The sequence below is a fragment of the Acomys minous genome, assembly GCF_964271855.1.
Source record: "Acomys minous genome assembly, chromosome: 3".
NCBI classification, from domain to species: domain Eukaryota; kingdom Metazoa; phylum Chordata; class Mammalia; order Rodentia; family Muridae; genus Acomys; species Acomys minous.
Genome location: NC_140485.1, coordinates 67586019 through 67602142, shown reverse-complemented (window position 1 = coordinate 67602142; position 16124 = coordinate 67586019). Strand labels below are relative to the sequence as shown.

Here is a 16124-nt window from a genome sequence, read left to right as displayed (position 1 = left end):
TCAGCCCAGCCTCCTGGAAAAGGAACCCACATCAGATGATTCTAGCTTGTGTCAAGTTGTCACAAAACTATCCAGCACACACTCAGAAGGCAGAGGCAGGTGGATCACTGAGTTCGAGGCCAGCCCGGTCTACAAAGCAAGTCCAGGACAGCCAAGGCTATACAGAGAAACCCAGACTGGAAACACACACACACACACACACACACACACACACACACACACACAAACAAAACCAAAACTATCCAGCCCGGTGTTGTGTGTGTGTGTGTGTGTGTGTGTGTGTGTGTGTGTGTGTGTGTGTGCGATAAAGCACATACGGAGGAGGTCAGAGGACAATTTGCTGGAGCCAGCTCTTTTGTTCTACCACAAGTGCCACAGGAATTAAGCTAAGGTAACATTAGGCTGGTGGCATTTCGGCAGTGCTCTTTTAACATTCGTATTTGTCTTTGTGGCCAGGCCTGTTGGCGCACGCCTTTAATCCCAGCACTCAGGAGGCAGAGGCAGGAGGATCACTGTGAGTCTAGGACAGCCAAGACTACACAAAGAAACCCTGTCTCGAAAAACCCAAAAAGAAAGAAAGAAAGAAGGAAAGAAAGAAAGAAGACAAAATGTCTTTGTGGGTAGTCTTCTTGGCAAACACTTTCTTTATCTTGCCCTGATTCCTGGCTTACTTGTTCCTCTGCGTAGTCTCAATCCCACAAGGTACATCTAAGCCCGCAGCAGTAGGTCTCTACTCAGAACTTGGGCATGGTGGATCAACAGAAGACCACCTGTCTACCACACCTGCTGCCCCAGGTTCCATCCCTGCAAAGAGAAGATAGATGTCTGAGTTGGGGTATGCGTGCCTCACCTTCAAGTCCCAGCTACTCAAAGGCTAAGAAAGAAGCATCATTTTCTTCTCACAGTGATCCTCCTGCCTCTGCCTCCTGAGTGCTGGGATTAAAGGCGTGCGCCAACAGGCCTGGCCACAAAGACAAATACGAATGTTAAAAGAGCACTGGGGAGGAGGGCAGCGCTATCATTTATTCAGATTTCCTAAGGTTAATTAAGGGGAAAAGAACTATCCAGGGTGGGAAGTGGCTCTGGAGGAGACTACCAAGAAGGTCACTTAAAGAATTCAGCAATTCCAGGCCTGTCTTACGCAGTCTCAAAAAATAAAGTTAGCCTCGGTGTTGAAAGCCTGGTGGTTGTAAAGTGGTTGGCTATGCAAGCCATGAGGACCTGAGTTCGTTTTCCCAACACCCACATAAAAGCCAGGGAGGCTGCTGGCATCTGTACCAGTAGAGCTAAGGAGGCCGGGGAAGCAGAACGTGTTGGGGTGGTGAGATAGCTCAATGAGTGAAGGAGCTGCTGCTAAGCCTCACTACCGGAGTTCGATACCAAGGACCCACAAGGTGGAAGGCGAGAATCAAACCCCTCAAGTTGTCCCCTCATGTACACAGACGCCACATGTCTAATGTTTCAAAGGCCCTCTCTGCTTACTCTCCCCACATTTAGGGAAACTGAGGCTGACTCGGACCGCGCCTCCAAACTCCCTCGGTACGGCCCGCCCAGAGATTTCTTCGTCCATTCTCAGCCCTGTGAATTCCATGCGGGGCGGAATCACCGCTGAGTCACCCGGATTTCTGAAGGGTTTCCCCCATATCTTCCCCGCTTGGTGACCGGAATAAATCGAACTGCCTGGAAGTCAGATCGTCACATGGCTTGGGCCGAACCGGTATACGAAAAGTCCCAGAAGTTACCCCACTCTCGGGCCACCGAGAGGACCAGGCAGAGGGTTACCCTGGGAGACCAAGCCCCGCCCCTGCCCGCAGCGGAAGCCGGAAGCAGCCGCAGTCCCCTCTAGCCCCGCGGCGCCGAACTCTGTAGTCTCGGAAGCTCGCAGGATTGGGGAGAAGATGGCGGAGGAGGAGTGAGTGCTCTGCTCCGGGTGGCGGAGTCGGCAGGGCTTGGGCGCTCGGGTGGAGTGGTTCAGGCCCAGCTAGCCGGGGTCAGCGGAGGGCGGGATGAGGACTCTGGCCTTGCGGCCTCCCGGAGACCAGACATTGGCTGTCACGCGTAGGCCCATAGGGTAGCCAGGCGGAAGCCGAGAACATAGTTCCCACCCTGTTTCCGGTTATCTAAGGGCTCCCAAGCGCTCCTCCTCCTCCAGATAAGCCCCTCTCATTGCCACAACCGGCCACTCGCATCCTCCTTAACCACCAGCAAGGTCCAGTGTTCGTGTCTATCCTCAGCAGGTTTCTTTTATGTTTTGTTTTGCTTCGTTTTGTTTTTTCGAGACAGGGTTTCTCTGTGTAGCCTTGGCTGTCCTGGACTCGCTCTGTAGACCAGGCTGGCCTCGAACTCACCGAGATCCGCCTGCCTCTGCCTCCCTGTGTGCTGGGATTAAAGGCGTGCGCCACGTAAGCCCTACTTCCCAGCTGGTTTCGTTCATTCATTAACTGCTGGGTGTCTGCTTCCTTTGGCCTTGGGCTGCTGGGAGCGACCATTCTGCCATAATGAGAGACTTTGTGTAGACAGGGTGTTTTCAGACCCTGCCAAATGCTTGGAAGGAAATTGGGCAGTATAGGGGTCGAGGAGCCCGCCCTAGCAGAAAGCCATCTTGTGACCCAAAACTTGAAACCACAGAGTTCAAAAAGTCTGAACCAGGAAGGGGCTGATGCTGGCACTGTTGCTCAGGGAGTCCCTAGTTCAGTCAATGGGCCTTCCAGCACAGGGAAGGGAGGGGCGAGTACGTTAGAGTGGCAGGTGGTTGGCAGTGTCGACAGCAATTTACATGAGGCCCGATCTAGCGCTTTCTGTGTTTGTGCCACTGCTAGCGCATCTTTGTACTTGACAAGACACCATTTGCTGTGGTGTTCCGGCTTTAGTCTTTGAAATGAGCCCCTGAACATTAACAAAGAACCCCTTAATTGATACTGAGCTTTTACTGGGAGCCACTCAGTTACCAAGTCATTAACTCCCGTGTTATGAGTCTGTGCTGTCACACACACTAATCTTAGGCAGTCCCGAGACAGAAGTGGTGACGTAGAGCCAAATGGTTTGTTTTGGGCTGTGGCCTTGAAGCTTGGTCAGATTATGGGGTCTCAAGAGATGATGTTACCTACTTCCTGGAGTGAGGCAGTGCTCAATGGATGCCACTTGTCACAGTCACAGCCAAGTCACTACTACAGTAGTTCAGAGAGCTAACAATGAGAGCAAGGAACAAAGCCTTGAGTAGAGTGGGGTGTTCCAGAGCAGGCAACCTGAGCCTTTTGAAATTCAAGAAGGGTTGGGTAGGGTAGGGCATTCTGGCCAGAACAATTGGGCAAACTCAGCTAACTTCTTCAGTCTACAGACTTAGTCCCAGAAGGGCTGGGATCCAAGTCAGCCCTAGCTGACTCTGCCCAAGGCTTTGTGTTTCATCCTTAGAAACACACAGTATATCCAAAATCCAAGGAGAATGTAAACTAGGAAAGCACAGGCACCAGGTAAAGAGTATTGAACTTAGGGTGTGGGGAGACCCCAGTTCTACTCTAGTAATTTATTTATTTTTGAGACAGGTTCATGTAGCCCACAGAACAGGTTTTGAACTCAGTATCACTGTAGCCCAGGGTGACCTTGGCCTTGAACTCTTGCCTCTGCCTCCCAAGTGCAGAGATTAAATTGCAGGAATGGGGGCTACAGGGCTAGAGAGATGGCTCAGAGGTTAAGAACACTTACCTCTGCTCTTCCAGAGGTGCTGAGTTCAATTCCCAGCAACCACATGGTGGCTCACAACCATCTATAATGAGAGCTGGTTTCCTCTTCTGGCTTGCAAGCAGATCACTGTAAACATAATAAGGAAATAAATGTTTTTTTTAATGAAGTAAGATAAATATACTACTACTACTAATAATAATAATAATAATAAATAAATAAAGACTTACAGGCATGGGTTAGCATATACCCTGCAGGAGCTGGGTATGGTGGCACACGCCTTTAATCCCAGCACTCGGGAGGCAGAGGCAGGCAGATCGCTGTGAGTTCGAGGCCAGCCTGGTCTACAAAGTGAGACAGCCAAGGCTACACAGAGAAACCCTGTCTCGAAAAACCAAAAGAACAAAAACAAAACCATACCCTGCAACCGTAAGTTCAAAGGACAGACAGCATACCCTTGTCTCCCCTAGACAAGGTTTCTCTGTGTAGCCCTGGCTGTCCTAGAACTCACTCTGTACAGCAGGCTTGAATTCACAGATCCGCCTGCCTCTGCCTCCTGAGTGCTGGATGGCAGGCTTGCACCACCACCACCCACCTGCATTTCCTCTATTGTTGCTTTTGGTGAGGAGAAGGGGACCCACTGATGATTGACTGATCTCTAGAATTTGGTGCATGTTCGACAGGCGCTGTTGTTTCTTCATTTATTTGAGACAAGGTTTCACTGTGCAGTTCTGCTTGGTCTGGAACCCTGTGTGCCGCTCCCCTGTCGGCGTTAGAGGCACGTGCCACTGTGCCCAGCTCCCCTGTCGGCATTAGAGGCACATGCCACTGTGCCCAGCTCCCCTGTCGGCATTAGAGGCACATGCCACTGTGCCCAGCTCCCCTGTCGGCATTAGAGGCACATGCCACTGTGCCCAGCTCCCCTGTTGGCATTAGAGGCACATGCCACTGTGCCCAGCTCCCCTGTCGGCGTTAGAGGCATGTGCCACTGTGCCCAGCTCCCCTGTCGGCATTAGAGGCACATGCCACTGTGCCCAGCTCCCCTGTCGGCATTAGAGGCACATGCCACTGTGCCCAGCTCCCCTGTTGGCATTAGAGGCACATGCCACTGTGCCCAGCTCCCCTGTCGGCGTTAGAGGCATGTGCCACTGTGCCCAGCTCCCCTGTTGGCATTAGAGGCACATGTCACTGTGCCCAGCTCCCCTGTTGGCGTTAGAGGCACATGCCACTGTGCCCAGCTCCCCTGTCGGCATTAGAGGCACATGCCACTGTGCCCAGCTCCCCTGTTGGCATTAGAGGCACATGCCACTGTGCCCAGCTCCCCTGTCGGCGTTAGAGGCATGTGCCACTGTGCCCAGCTCCCCTGTTGGCATTAGAGGCACATGTCACTGTGCCCAGCTCCCCTGTTGGCGTTAGAGGCACGTGCCACTGTGCCCAGCTCCTCTTGTACTTTTTATTTTGAGACAAGGTTTCACTAAGCTGCCTAGGCTGGCATTGACCTCACTAGCCCTGCGGGCTTTAAATTTGTGGTCCTCTTACTTAACCAACATTTAGTAGCCTGTGGGCTTTACATTTTTGTTTCGTGTGCCCATGCTAACATGGAGCCCAAGCAGGTGTTTTAGCTGAAAACGCCCTCAAACTCTTGATCCTTATCCTCTTCCTCCTGAGTGCTGGCACTATAGGGCTGCGCCACTCCACAGCTGGTTTATGCAGGACCAGGGATCAAACCCACAGCTTCCTGCAGCACTTCGGGCTGAGCCACATCCCTGGTCCTAGCCTTTTGGTTTTTTTGGGTTTTTGGGTTTTTTTGAGGCAGGGTTTCTCTTGTAGTCCTTGCTGTCCTGGTCTTTGTAGACCAGGCTGGCCTCGAACTCACAGAGATCTGCCTGCCTCTGCCTCCCCGAGTGCTGGGATTAAAGGCGTGCGCTACCATGCCTGGCGCCTTTTGTGTTTTGTGTTTTTTTTTTTCTCTACAGCCCTGATCCCCTTCTTCCTGACCTCTGGATGGATGGCTATAGTCAGAGACTATGCCACCTGTGTGCTGTGGAGGTGGGACTCTTCCCTTCCTCTTCAAGGCCTGTCTGCTGTTGGTACCATTAGGGCTTTGCCAAGTTCTCAGTCAAGGTGTGTGTTTTGATCCCTTGATGCATTTCTTTATCTGACTGCTACTTTCATGTCTCCAACAGGTTCTCCAACACAACCCATGAGAGCCTCAACTTTACCTTTCACACTACCCTGGGTGTTACCTCGAAACTGGTGCTCCCGACACCTGCCAAGCCCATCCTTCCGGTGCAGACTGGAGAGCAGGCGCAGCAGGAGGAGCAGTCCAGTGGCATGACCATCTTCTTCAGCCTTCTTGTCCTAGGTGAGTAAGCTCAGAGGTGTCCGTTACCTGTCAAGCTTTCTGTGGTTCCTGACTTCAGAGCCCTAGCAGTTCTAAAAAGCCTTCAGTGTAGTGTCTTAGGTTGAAAGAATTTTTTTTTTTTTTTAAAGATAGCCTCTGTGTTCAGCCCCTGACTGCCATGTAACTCACTCTGTAGACCAGGATGGCCTCGAACTCACAGAGATCCACCAGCCTTTACCTCTCATTTTGCTGGGATTAAAGGTGTGCACCATCACCGCCTGGGCAAGAAAGAGCTTTTGGTCTGGACTGGTGTGGTGACTTGCACTTGCAATCCTATTGCTAGGATGGCAGAGGCGGAAGGTCCTGTGGGTTGATTGGGATCAACTAATTAGTCTGCCTTAATCAGTGAGCTCCAGGTTGATTGGAGACCCTGTTTCAGAGAAGATGGGAAGCATTTCTGAGGATGACACCCAAGATATCTTCAGGGCTCCGCAAGCACCTGCCTGCACACCAGAGTTTTAAAGATGCAGCCGAAGCCGTATAAACACTTCAGAGCATCCAGGGAAGAAAAGGCTTAGGGGCTGTGTCTGAAGTTCATGCTTCGTTTGACAGTTAAAGCTTCATTTACTCTGCTGCTCTCTGTTTGTTTGTTGTTTGCTTGTTTTTCTTCCCACTTTCTGGAGACAGAGTTTCAGGATGCTCAGCCTGGCTTTGAACTCACTATGTAACAACCAGCCTTCCAAGTGCTGTGATTATGGGTGTGTACCACCACCCCAGCCTTATTTACTCTCTGTTTTTCTTTGGTGATAGCAGAGTCATGTTTTGGATTAGACCTTCCCAGGAGAGCAGATGGCAGAACTGGATTTTGAGTATTTCTTTTCTTGAGACAGGATCCTGTGTAGCCCAGGCTGGCCTCAGTCTTAGAAGCTAAGGATCCCCGGACTTCTGGTTCTTTTGCCTCTACCTTTTCATAGCTAGAATTGCAGGAGTGTACCTCCATGCCCAATGAGTATTTCTCTGATGTCTGTTAGGACTAGGTTTTGAAGACAAATACAATTTTTTTTCACATTTATATTAATATGGTCAAATAATTAAACACCATAGTAATGACTGGTTGGTTAATTGGTGATCTTTTTTTGTTTGTTTGTTTGTTTATATTTTTTGAGACAGGGTTTCTCTGTTAATTGGTGATCTTTTATTTTTTCGAGACAGTCTTGCTTTGTAGACCAGGTTGACCTCAAGCTCCCTTCCTTTCCAGTGTTGGCACAGAGGCGGGCAGGCAGATGCCACCACACCTGTCTTTTGTTACAGCCCTAGAACAGCACGTCTTTTATCGGATTAGGAAATCTCTAGTGTATTAAGTTTTCTTTGAGGGTGTAGAGTAGTCACTTAGCTGTTGTCCGATTGCTCTGTTAGAGGCTATGAGAGGCCTGCCCACAAGGACTTATGAAGCCCTTTGTTATGGAGGGTTAAGCACAAAGCCGGTGAAGGTCACTTTCTGGGTGTGGGACATTTAAGAGTAGCTTGGCTGGTGACCTTGAGCCAGCCTCTAGAATGTCCTTTGAACCCCAGTCTGTAGTGCTAATCCCCCAGGCAGAAAGGGCTGCATAGTACCCAAAGGTACCCGTGTGTTCATTGGCTCCTTTTTTGTTCAAGGTAGGGCCTAACTATGTAGCCCTGCCTGGCTACTCTAAGAGCTAGCAGCCTCTGTCGTCCCAAGTGCTTGGATTAAAATGTCTGCCACCATGCTGAGCTTCTAGGATGCTTTTGAACTCGTGAACCTCTTGTCTCCATTTCTTACTACACCTGACGCAAAGACATACTTTTCCTGTGTCCCTGTTACCACCAGCCACTCTTGTATTCAGACAAAGTCAGCCTGATAAGAGGAACTTAATATAATCCCAGCACTCGGGAAGCAGAGGCAGGTGGATTGCTGTGAGTTTGAGGCTAGCCTGGTCTACAAAGCAAGTCCAGGACAGCCAGCGCTACACAGAGAAACCCTGTCTCGAAAAACCAAACCAAACAAAAACAAAAACAAACAAACAAAAAACAAAAAAGTGGGGTCTTGGACCTCATCACTATATGTGAGGAGTTTAGTAAATAAAATGCTGAAATGTCTGCTCCATTAGGACATCTGGAAGAGTCCAGAGCAGAGAGAAAGAGAAGTAGACCTCATGGTCATGGCTTTCTGAGAGAGAGGCAAGGGAGGGGAGGTTGAGTACTTATGGGGCAGGAAGTGAGCCTGGGCTTTGATATAAAACCACAGTTGTGGGCTGGAGAGATGGCTCAGAGGTTAAGAGCACTGGTTGCTCTTCCAGAGGTCCTGAGTTCAATTCCCAGCGGCCACATGGTGGCTCCCAACCATCTCTAATGGGGGCCCTCATCTAGAATGCAGGTGTGCATACAGGCAGAACATTCAAATACATTAAATAATCTTAAATTTTAATAAATAAAACCACAGTTGCATGTCAATGGAGAGCCATGTGTTTCTTCTGCCAGAGCAAGGGGAGTGACTCTTTTTTGGAACTAAAAACCTGTTTACAAGCTCCTGAGGAATGCTGGCTTTTATCTAACTGGCAGAAGTCCTGTCGTCCAGCTTGAGTTCGTGTCTGGATATGTGGACTGCCTGAGACCTGGCATTCCAGCCTTTTGTTGAAGCTAAGGGGCAAAGTAATGTCTGAGTGCTTCAGCGCAGGGGCCAGGGGTTGTCTGTGGCCGAGAGGCTGGGGTGGGGGCGGATATAGGCAGTGGCAGGAGACTTGGGAGATTCCATCAGAAGCAGCTGGTTCCTTGGCAGAGCCGGAAGACACAGGGACTGGTTATTGGTCAGACTGGTTTACATCCGCTCCGATTCTGAAGCAAGACCAGCCGGGGCTAGCGAGGCACAACAGCTTTGGAGCAGTTTGCAGCCCAGAGTTGATTCCTGGATGCTGTCTGTCAGCTGAGTGAATCTGTTGGACAGATACCAACTAGGGAGGTGTTCGCATGATCACTGTGTGACATCCTCCATGGAGGAAAAGCAGTTAACAAGGTCTGTAAACAGCTGGAGCAGACTCATGCCTCTGAGCTATAGCAGAACAAAGCTGAGAAGTCACCATGTGACAGAAACATGAACCGTTCTCTGTAGGAACAAATGGAGTCTAGAACAGCCAGGGCTACACAGAGAAACTCTGTCCTGAAAAACAAAAAAAGGAGAAGAAGAAAGAAGAAGAAGAAGAAGAAGAAGAAGAAGAAGAAGAAGAAAGGTTATGTTTTAGCAAAAGTTTTTAGAGCTATTTGGAGGGTATTCAGAGAATTAAACATTGAGATTATACTGTCATTTTTGAGATAGGAAACAAAACCAAGAGAAGGCCTAGGAGACAAGCAGCAGTAATCCCTATGGGAATAGTTTACTTTTTAGCTGTTTTTAAGCACATGGTGTCTTTTCCTGGAAGGTTCTGTTTTGCTTTCCTTCTCCCTGCCTGTGTCAGGTGGCCCGCCCAGCCTGGGGCAGAGACTTTGGAAGGAAACAGGCTTGCTTGCGTCTGGGTCGGGAGGGCCGATCCGAGCCCCAGCGTCGTCAGCTTTTTCAGGAAAATGGAACCACATGTGGTAGTTTGTAATATTGTCCATACTCAGAAGACATTTGAATCCCTGTAAAACAGAGTTTAGTGATCAGAGAGAGAGAGACTGGAGCAGAGAAGGCTCAGAGAGAAGAGACCTGGGGGTCATTTGCTTGTGTGGTGGCGGAAGTTGTTAGAATCTGAGAGACTCTGGAGAGCCTAGGTGCCATTAAGACTGCTGAGCGAGTGCGCCCCAGGCAAGGCCTTCTGCAGGAAGACACTGAGGCTTTAATGGAATCTCTTGAGTTGAAGGAGGGAGAGAAATTAGAGAAGGCAGGTGGGGAGTCATGCCTCTAATTCTGAGTGGGAAGAGCCTGTGGTTAGAGACAGGAGCAGCTGGCAGCAAGCAGGGAAGAAGACTTTCTTCAGAGGAGATGGAGGAGGTGGGAGAGGCCGAGGGGAAAGGGTCACAAACAGGAGCTCTGCCAGAGGGAGAATCCCAGCCTCATTGAGCCCAAGAGGGCACAGCGGGCCTGATGCACCTGTAGGGCTTCTCTAGCGTAGGCTGCAGGAGCCAAGAGAGACAGAGAACAGGCTCCAGCAAGCCAGCCAGAGGGACAGCGAGCAGGCAGCTCCTAGTGCGAGGTAAAGAGACAAATGGTTAGTTGGTAGCCGTGGTATACTCCAAAGGTCCCTGGGGCAGTCCTGAATTCAACACCAAATGTTATGATGGCACAGAGATTACTAGCCCGGACTGCTCTGTGGGTAGAAAGGTTTATTGGGGATCCAACTGCCAAAGCCTTTGGGAGTGGGAGGGCAGAGAGATCAAAATGGTGGAAAAGCAAGCAGATGTTGTATGGCAGCAGAGTGAGGGCCTGAGCATATGCAGGCTGTTTGGACTGACTAAGAATTAGGTGCCCTTGCTTGAGATGTTGTCCTTCCAGGGACGCTTTGAAGGGAGGTCCCTAGAGGATTAAGTGTGGTTCCTGACAGACCGGAACCCAGTTTAGGGAGATCTGCTTTTCTGGTAAACAGAAACTTGCCTAAAGGCTTGTTTACTTGATAGCAATCCTTGGGTTTAACCATCCAAAGTCCTTGTATAAACTGAAATGCCCCACCATAGTATGGTTAAGAGGGAGGCTTTTTTATTGTAGATAGGAAGGAGAGGGAGGGAAAACAGCCAGCGATATCAGGAAAAGTCTAGAGTAGAAGGAGAGAGAAGTATGGACACACCCAGGGCTGTTTGTGACAGGGGCTAGAACATAGAGAAAATACAGGCGGAACAGCGGGGCTGTAAGGAGGGTAAGCGCCTGGGGGACGGAAGCCGGTAAGCTGGGCAGAGTTTATGGGGTGAGAAGAGGTGAGAAGGGCTGGGAGGTCAGCATGGGCTTGGCCATGCCAGTAGGTACCACAGGTGGCCATTTGTCCGTTCTGCCCAGTGAGGAGGGAAATGGCTCCTTTTGGTACCTGGGACCCAGTTTCACAAGTTCCTGAGGAATACTGGCTTTTATCTAAGACGAGTCTAGATTGAACTCACTAGCCTGTCTTTTGGAGTTTGGGGAACTAGAGTTTCCTTTGGACCTAACATTAACCACTAAAGTATCCCCATTCAGTGATGCTTGTCACTGCCATCTGCTTCTAGAAAACTGCCATCACCTAAGAGGAAACCACTGATAGGTAGTCTCCACTGACAAAATGAGCCAATTCAAGCCAAATTAAAGTATAAATCAGGTTTATTGCGGCAGCTCTTAAGGCAAGTCCATTGGCCTCAGAGAACCAGACCTGTTAGATGCATTATACATCTTAAAACTCAGGAGCTGGGCAGATATTAAGCCTCTAAGCTGTCTTGTCTACTTTCCATTCACAATCCCTGTAAGTGCTTGCACATGCTCCACCTGGGCTGCTTCTGCTCCATCAGGCCAGTCCTCAGAGCCAGCTGCTCTCAGCCACATGCTCCTGGTTACAGTAACACATGGCCACCTGCTCCTTTCTCTTCTTCCTACCTTCTGTGACCTCACAAGACCTTGAACCCCACTCTTCCTCCTCTCTTCTCCACAGGGCAGGCTGTGGCAATTTTATTAGTCCATCTGAATAATTTGGGAGCAAAGTTCATTTTGGATACGTGAGATTTTGCTCCTAGGATAGTAAGGCAAGAAATTAACATTTGAATGCATGGTAGCTCCACATCAGCCCCAACAGGCGGCGTCATAATGTCTTCAGGATTCATCTGTGGGGCCGGCAAGGTAGCTTAGTGGGTAAAGACACTTGCTGCCACGCCTGACAGCCTGAGTTTAGTCCCCGAGATCACACATGGTAGGAGGGTGAGAGAAAACTTCCTCCTGCAACTTGTCCTCTGATCCCTACATACCCCCTCCTGCCAGCAAATAAGTAAATGGCATTAGGAAAATAGTTTGAGACTGCATCTGTGTTACACAAGAATTCATCCCTTGCTGTGGCCCCAGAGTCGGCAGTGTGTGTCCAGTACTGAATTTACTCATTCTGGGGCCACGCAGGTCTTCTCTACCTTTGGCTGCTGTGACCATGTTGCTATGAACACTGTAGGTCGCTTGTATGCTCGCTTCTGTTTGTTTGCATGAGTCCCTGGGTGGGAATGGGGCCTGGAGCTACTTTAGGGTTTCAGTCTCCACTTCGTTGCCAGTGATGAGCCCTTCCCATCATTACTGGCCTTTGTTTTTGAGCCAGGGTGTCACTGTGTAGCCATGGCTGGCCTAGAACTTGCAACTTGCTATGTAGATCAGATCTGCGTGCTTCTGCATGCAGAGTGCTAGGATTAAAGACATGTGCCACCATACCCTGCTTATGTCACTTTATGTGGTGCTAGAGAGGGAACGAGGGTTTGTGATTGCTAGCTGGGCTGGACTCTCCCCACTGAGCCACACCCCCGGTCAGAGGAAAGGCTCCCTCTCTTCTTTCCCTCTCTTCCTTTCTTTGCTTGTCCCTGTGTGTGTGCCTGCTCTTGTCTGTGCCTGCAGGTGCATGCCTATGCAGCACACCTAGGAAGTCAGGAGGCAGCCTTACTCGTCAGGCATCGCCTTTCTGTGAGGCGGCATCTGCCGTCCACTGCTGTGTGTGCCAGTCTCACAGGCCTGCTAGCTCCCAAGTGTCCTCCTGTCTCTGGCCGCTGTCTTCCCAGGTGAGCACTGGGATTACAGGTGCGAATGTTACTGCTGCTATACCTTACATGGGATCTGGAGATTTGAACTCAGGTCCTCAGGCTTGCATGGTAAATGCTTTACATTTGGAGCCCTCTCTAGCCCCCCTAGTAAATGCTGTATCTTAATCTTTGAGAGATTGTTTGTGTAGATTTTGTGTGCAGAGGGGTGTTACACGTGCTTGCCACTGTGTGGAGGTCAGAGGACAGTGCAGCAGTCACTTCTCTCCTCTACCATGTGGGTTCTAGAGATCAAATGTAGTTGTCAGGCAACAAATATTTTGGCCAACATAGCAGCCCTTAAATTAATTTTTTTTCCTTAAATTAATTTTTAAAAATGATTTCTTTATTTTTTATTTTATATATATTGGTGTTCTTTCTGCATGTATGTCTGTGTGAGGATATCAGATCCCCTAAAACTGAAATTACAGACAGTTTGAGCTGTGTGTGGATGCTGGGAACTGAACTTGGGTCTTTTGGAAGAGCAGCCAGTGCTCTTATCTGCTGAGTCATCTCTCCAGCCCCTGGATTAACTTTTTTTTTTTTTTTTTTACCCCTAAGACAGGGTTTCTCTGTGTAATAGCCCTGACAGTCCTGGAACTCTCTTTGTAGACCAGGCTGGACTCGAACTCACAAAGATTCTCCTGCTTCTGCCTCCCAGAGAGCTGGGATTATAGGAGAGAGCGCGCGCGTGCTTGTGCGCACACACACACACATACACCAATTGTGGGACTAGAGAGATGGCTCAGGAGTTGAGAGCCCTTGCTGCTCTCAAGCAATTTGAACTCAAGGACCTGAGTTCAAATTCCTATGCCTGTTCACAGTGCTCTATAGCTTCAGTTCTAGGAGATCCAGTGCCCCCTTCTGGCTTCCATTAGGTACTGCATTCACATAGTGCACATACATACATGCAGACACTCACATAGGAAATAAAAATATTTTTTCATAGCTTCTATTTATGTGTGTGAAGGGGGCAAATACACAACCAGAGGTCTGAGACAACTCTCAGAAGTAGTCTCCTACTGTCCTACTGTTGGTCATGGGAATTGAACTCTGCTAGTCAGGTTTAGCAGAAAGTGCCTCTGTCCACTGAGCCGTCGTCTCTCAGGCTCTACAAGCAGTGTTTCTGTGTTGTGGTTAAATAAAGGAAGAGGACAATAAACATAAGACTAGTGCTCACTGTGTGCTTGCCAAATGTCTGGTAGCCCGACTCCCCCAAGATAGCCACTGTCCGTCCCCCCCCCCCCCCAGTTTGCTTTGTTTACCTGGTGGGGCTTTTAAACAGTGCCTGTGCTTCTCACAGCCATCTGCATTATCCTGGTGCACCTGCTGATCCGGTACCGGCTACACTTCCTGCCTGAAAGCGTGGCTGTTGTTTCTCTAGGTAAGTGATACTGGAGGTCCACTCTAGAACACTGCACCCATACACAGTAGCACTGTCTCTTCTGAGGCCACCTATCTGCAGCTCGACACAGGGCCTTATGTCCATTTTACAGAGGAGATGACAAAAAGGCCCCTTAGTCACCCAGAGGCTGTTTGCCCTTCTGCTTCTCCCCACCCTCAGGGCATGGTGACTAACCTGCCAGGCCATCGCAGTGTTCAGCTCCACTGACGTTAGTGGTTGTCATTTAACTTCAGAGTCACTGTCACAGCTAGAAGGGCCCTTGGCTTTACAGCGGGAAGATGGCTAAAGGCTCCTTCCTGTAGCACTGGAGCGACCCTCTCTCCCTCTTTCTTTCTTTGTCTCACTGTAGAGCCTTGGCTAGCCTGGAATTCACAGAGACCTGCCCGCCTCTGCTTCTCAAGTGCTTGCATTAAATTTATTGTTGTTTTGTTTTGTGGTGTTTTGAAAGCTGAGGTTGTTCACGAAGTCACTGTGTAGCTAAGGCTGGCCTTCAGCTCCAAATGCAAGGATTAAGGCTGGCACCTCAGATAGCATCGGTGCAGGCTGAGCTGCCGGGCGTGCTGGAAGCACACTCTCTGCAGGTCCTTGCTGCTTTGCCCTTGCTGTCTCTCTCTCTCCTTGCCACCGATGCTCACCTTTGCTTCTCACCTCACTGTGGCTGCTTGTAAGTTAACGTGCTTTGCCACGTAGGAATTCTCACCCAGCAGAGCTGTGTTCAGGTTGACAGGGAAATGAACATCGAGACTGTTCAGCAGCCCAGCCTTCCCTCTCACTCCTGCCTCTCTCTGCCAGCCCTGCACAGACTCCTCGGATCTTTCCTGGACCTATAGTCATGCTGAGTGTCTAGCCTTGGGGCTGTCCTGTGGCCATCTTAATTTAGGTTCCCCATCCTGCATGTTTTAAGAAAAGACACCCGAGCTGGGTGTAATGGTGCACACCTTTAATCCCGGCAGGGGTGGGAGGATCTCTTAAGCAGAAAAGGGCGCCAAGACTATCCATGGTTTAACTTCTTTTGATCTCCTCATGGCATGGGTCAGTTGCTAGGTAACGCTATCTCTGGTGGGCAGGAGGAAATGTGGCCATAAAACTGGGTCTCTTATCAACTCTATCTCAGATGGGACCCTTGGGTCAGTCACTAGGCATTGCTATCTCTAGTGGGGCTGCTCTTTGCAGCTGGCCAGATTATCTGCTGTAGGCCTATTTCTCAACCTTTGCCCCAGTTACCCTGAAAATCCAATTTTAGTTCTTCTGGTATCTCACACATATACGTTAAATGTTGGTGATTGTCAGGCGCGGTGGCTCACACCTATAATCCCAGCACTCGGGAGGCAGAGGCAGGTGGATCTTTGTGAGTTCAAGGCCAGCCTGGCCTACAAAGTGAGTCCAGGACAGCCAAGGCTAACACGAAGAGACCGTATCTTGGCGGGGGTGGGGGGTTGAGGGGGGTGGCGGGGGGATTGTGGGTGACTGTAACTCTGACTCCAGCACTGGCCCTCAGGTTCTCAGCAGACATGGCTGCCTAGCAGAAGCCCTTTGTCCCTTGTTTCTTGAGAATAGAACCCTAATGTGTACTTGGTTTTTTGTTTGGTTTGGTTTGGTTTGGTTTTTCAAGACAGAGTTTCTCTGTGTAGCCATGGCTGTCCTAGACTCTCTTTGTAGACCAGGTTGGCCTCGAACTCACAGGGCTCTGTCTGCCTCTGCCTCCCGAGTGCTGGGATTAAAGGTGTGCGCCACCACGCCCAGCTTGTACTTGGTTTTTTTATGCTGGGGGTGACCCCAGGCCTCACAGGCGTTAGATAGGCAGGCAGGCAGGTGCTCCCCCCTGAGCTAGATCCCCACCTGCCTCCGCACCGCTCATTTGGTCAGACATCTTTCTGTGGGGCCAGGGAGGAAGGAATGCTGTGATTGGTTGAGATGGGTGAGAGTGGGCTAAAGGGAAGTATGCTGGGGCTGTGAGGTTCGGGAAACATTCTCCGTCCTGAT

At 50.0% G+C, this 16124-nt stretch overlaps 1 protein-coding gene across 5 annotated transcripts in view; it reads left to right on the top strand.

The window, feature by feature from the left end:
- The first annotated feature begins 1442 nt into the window (after window positions 1-1442).
- SLC9A8 (solute carrier family 9 member A8) overlaps window positions 1443-16124 on the top strand; it is a 49719-nt gene continuing 35037 nt past the window's right edge. Inside the window, exons 1-3 of one of the 5 annotated variants that reach the window (XM_084777176.1) lie at window positions 1444-1912; window positions 5865-6043; window positions 14040-14120. In XM_084777176.1, coding sequence (XP_084633302.1) covers window positions 1899-1912; window positions 5865-6043; window positions 14040-14120 — 274 coding nt within the window. In that variant the 5' untranslated portion in view covers window positions 1444-1898. Of the gene's footprint in view, window positions 1913-1942; window positions 2238-2385; window positions 2403-5864; window positions 6044-14039; window positions 14121-16124 lie in introns of those variants that run through there. The other 4 variants (XM_084777178.1, XM_084777180.1, XM_084777179.1 and 1 more) reach the window with 4 other exon arrangements.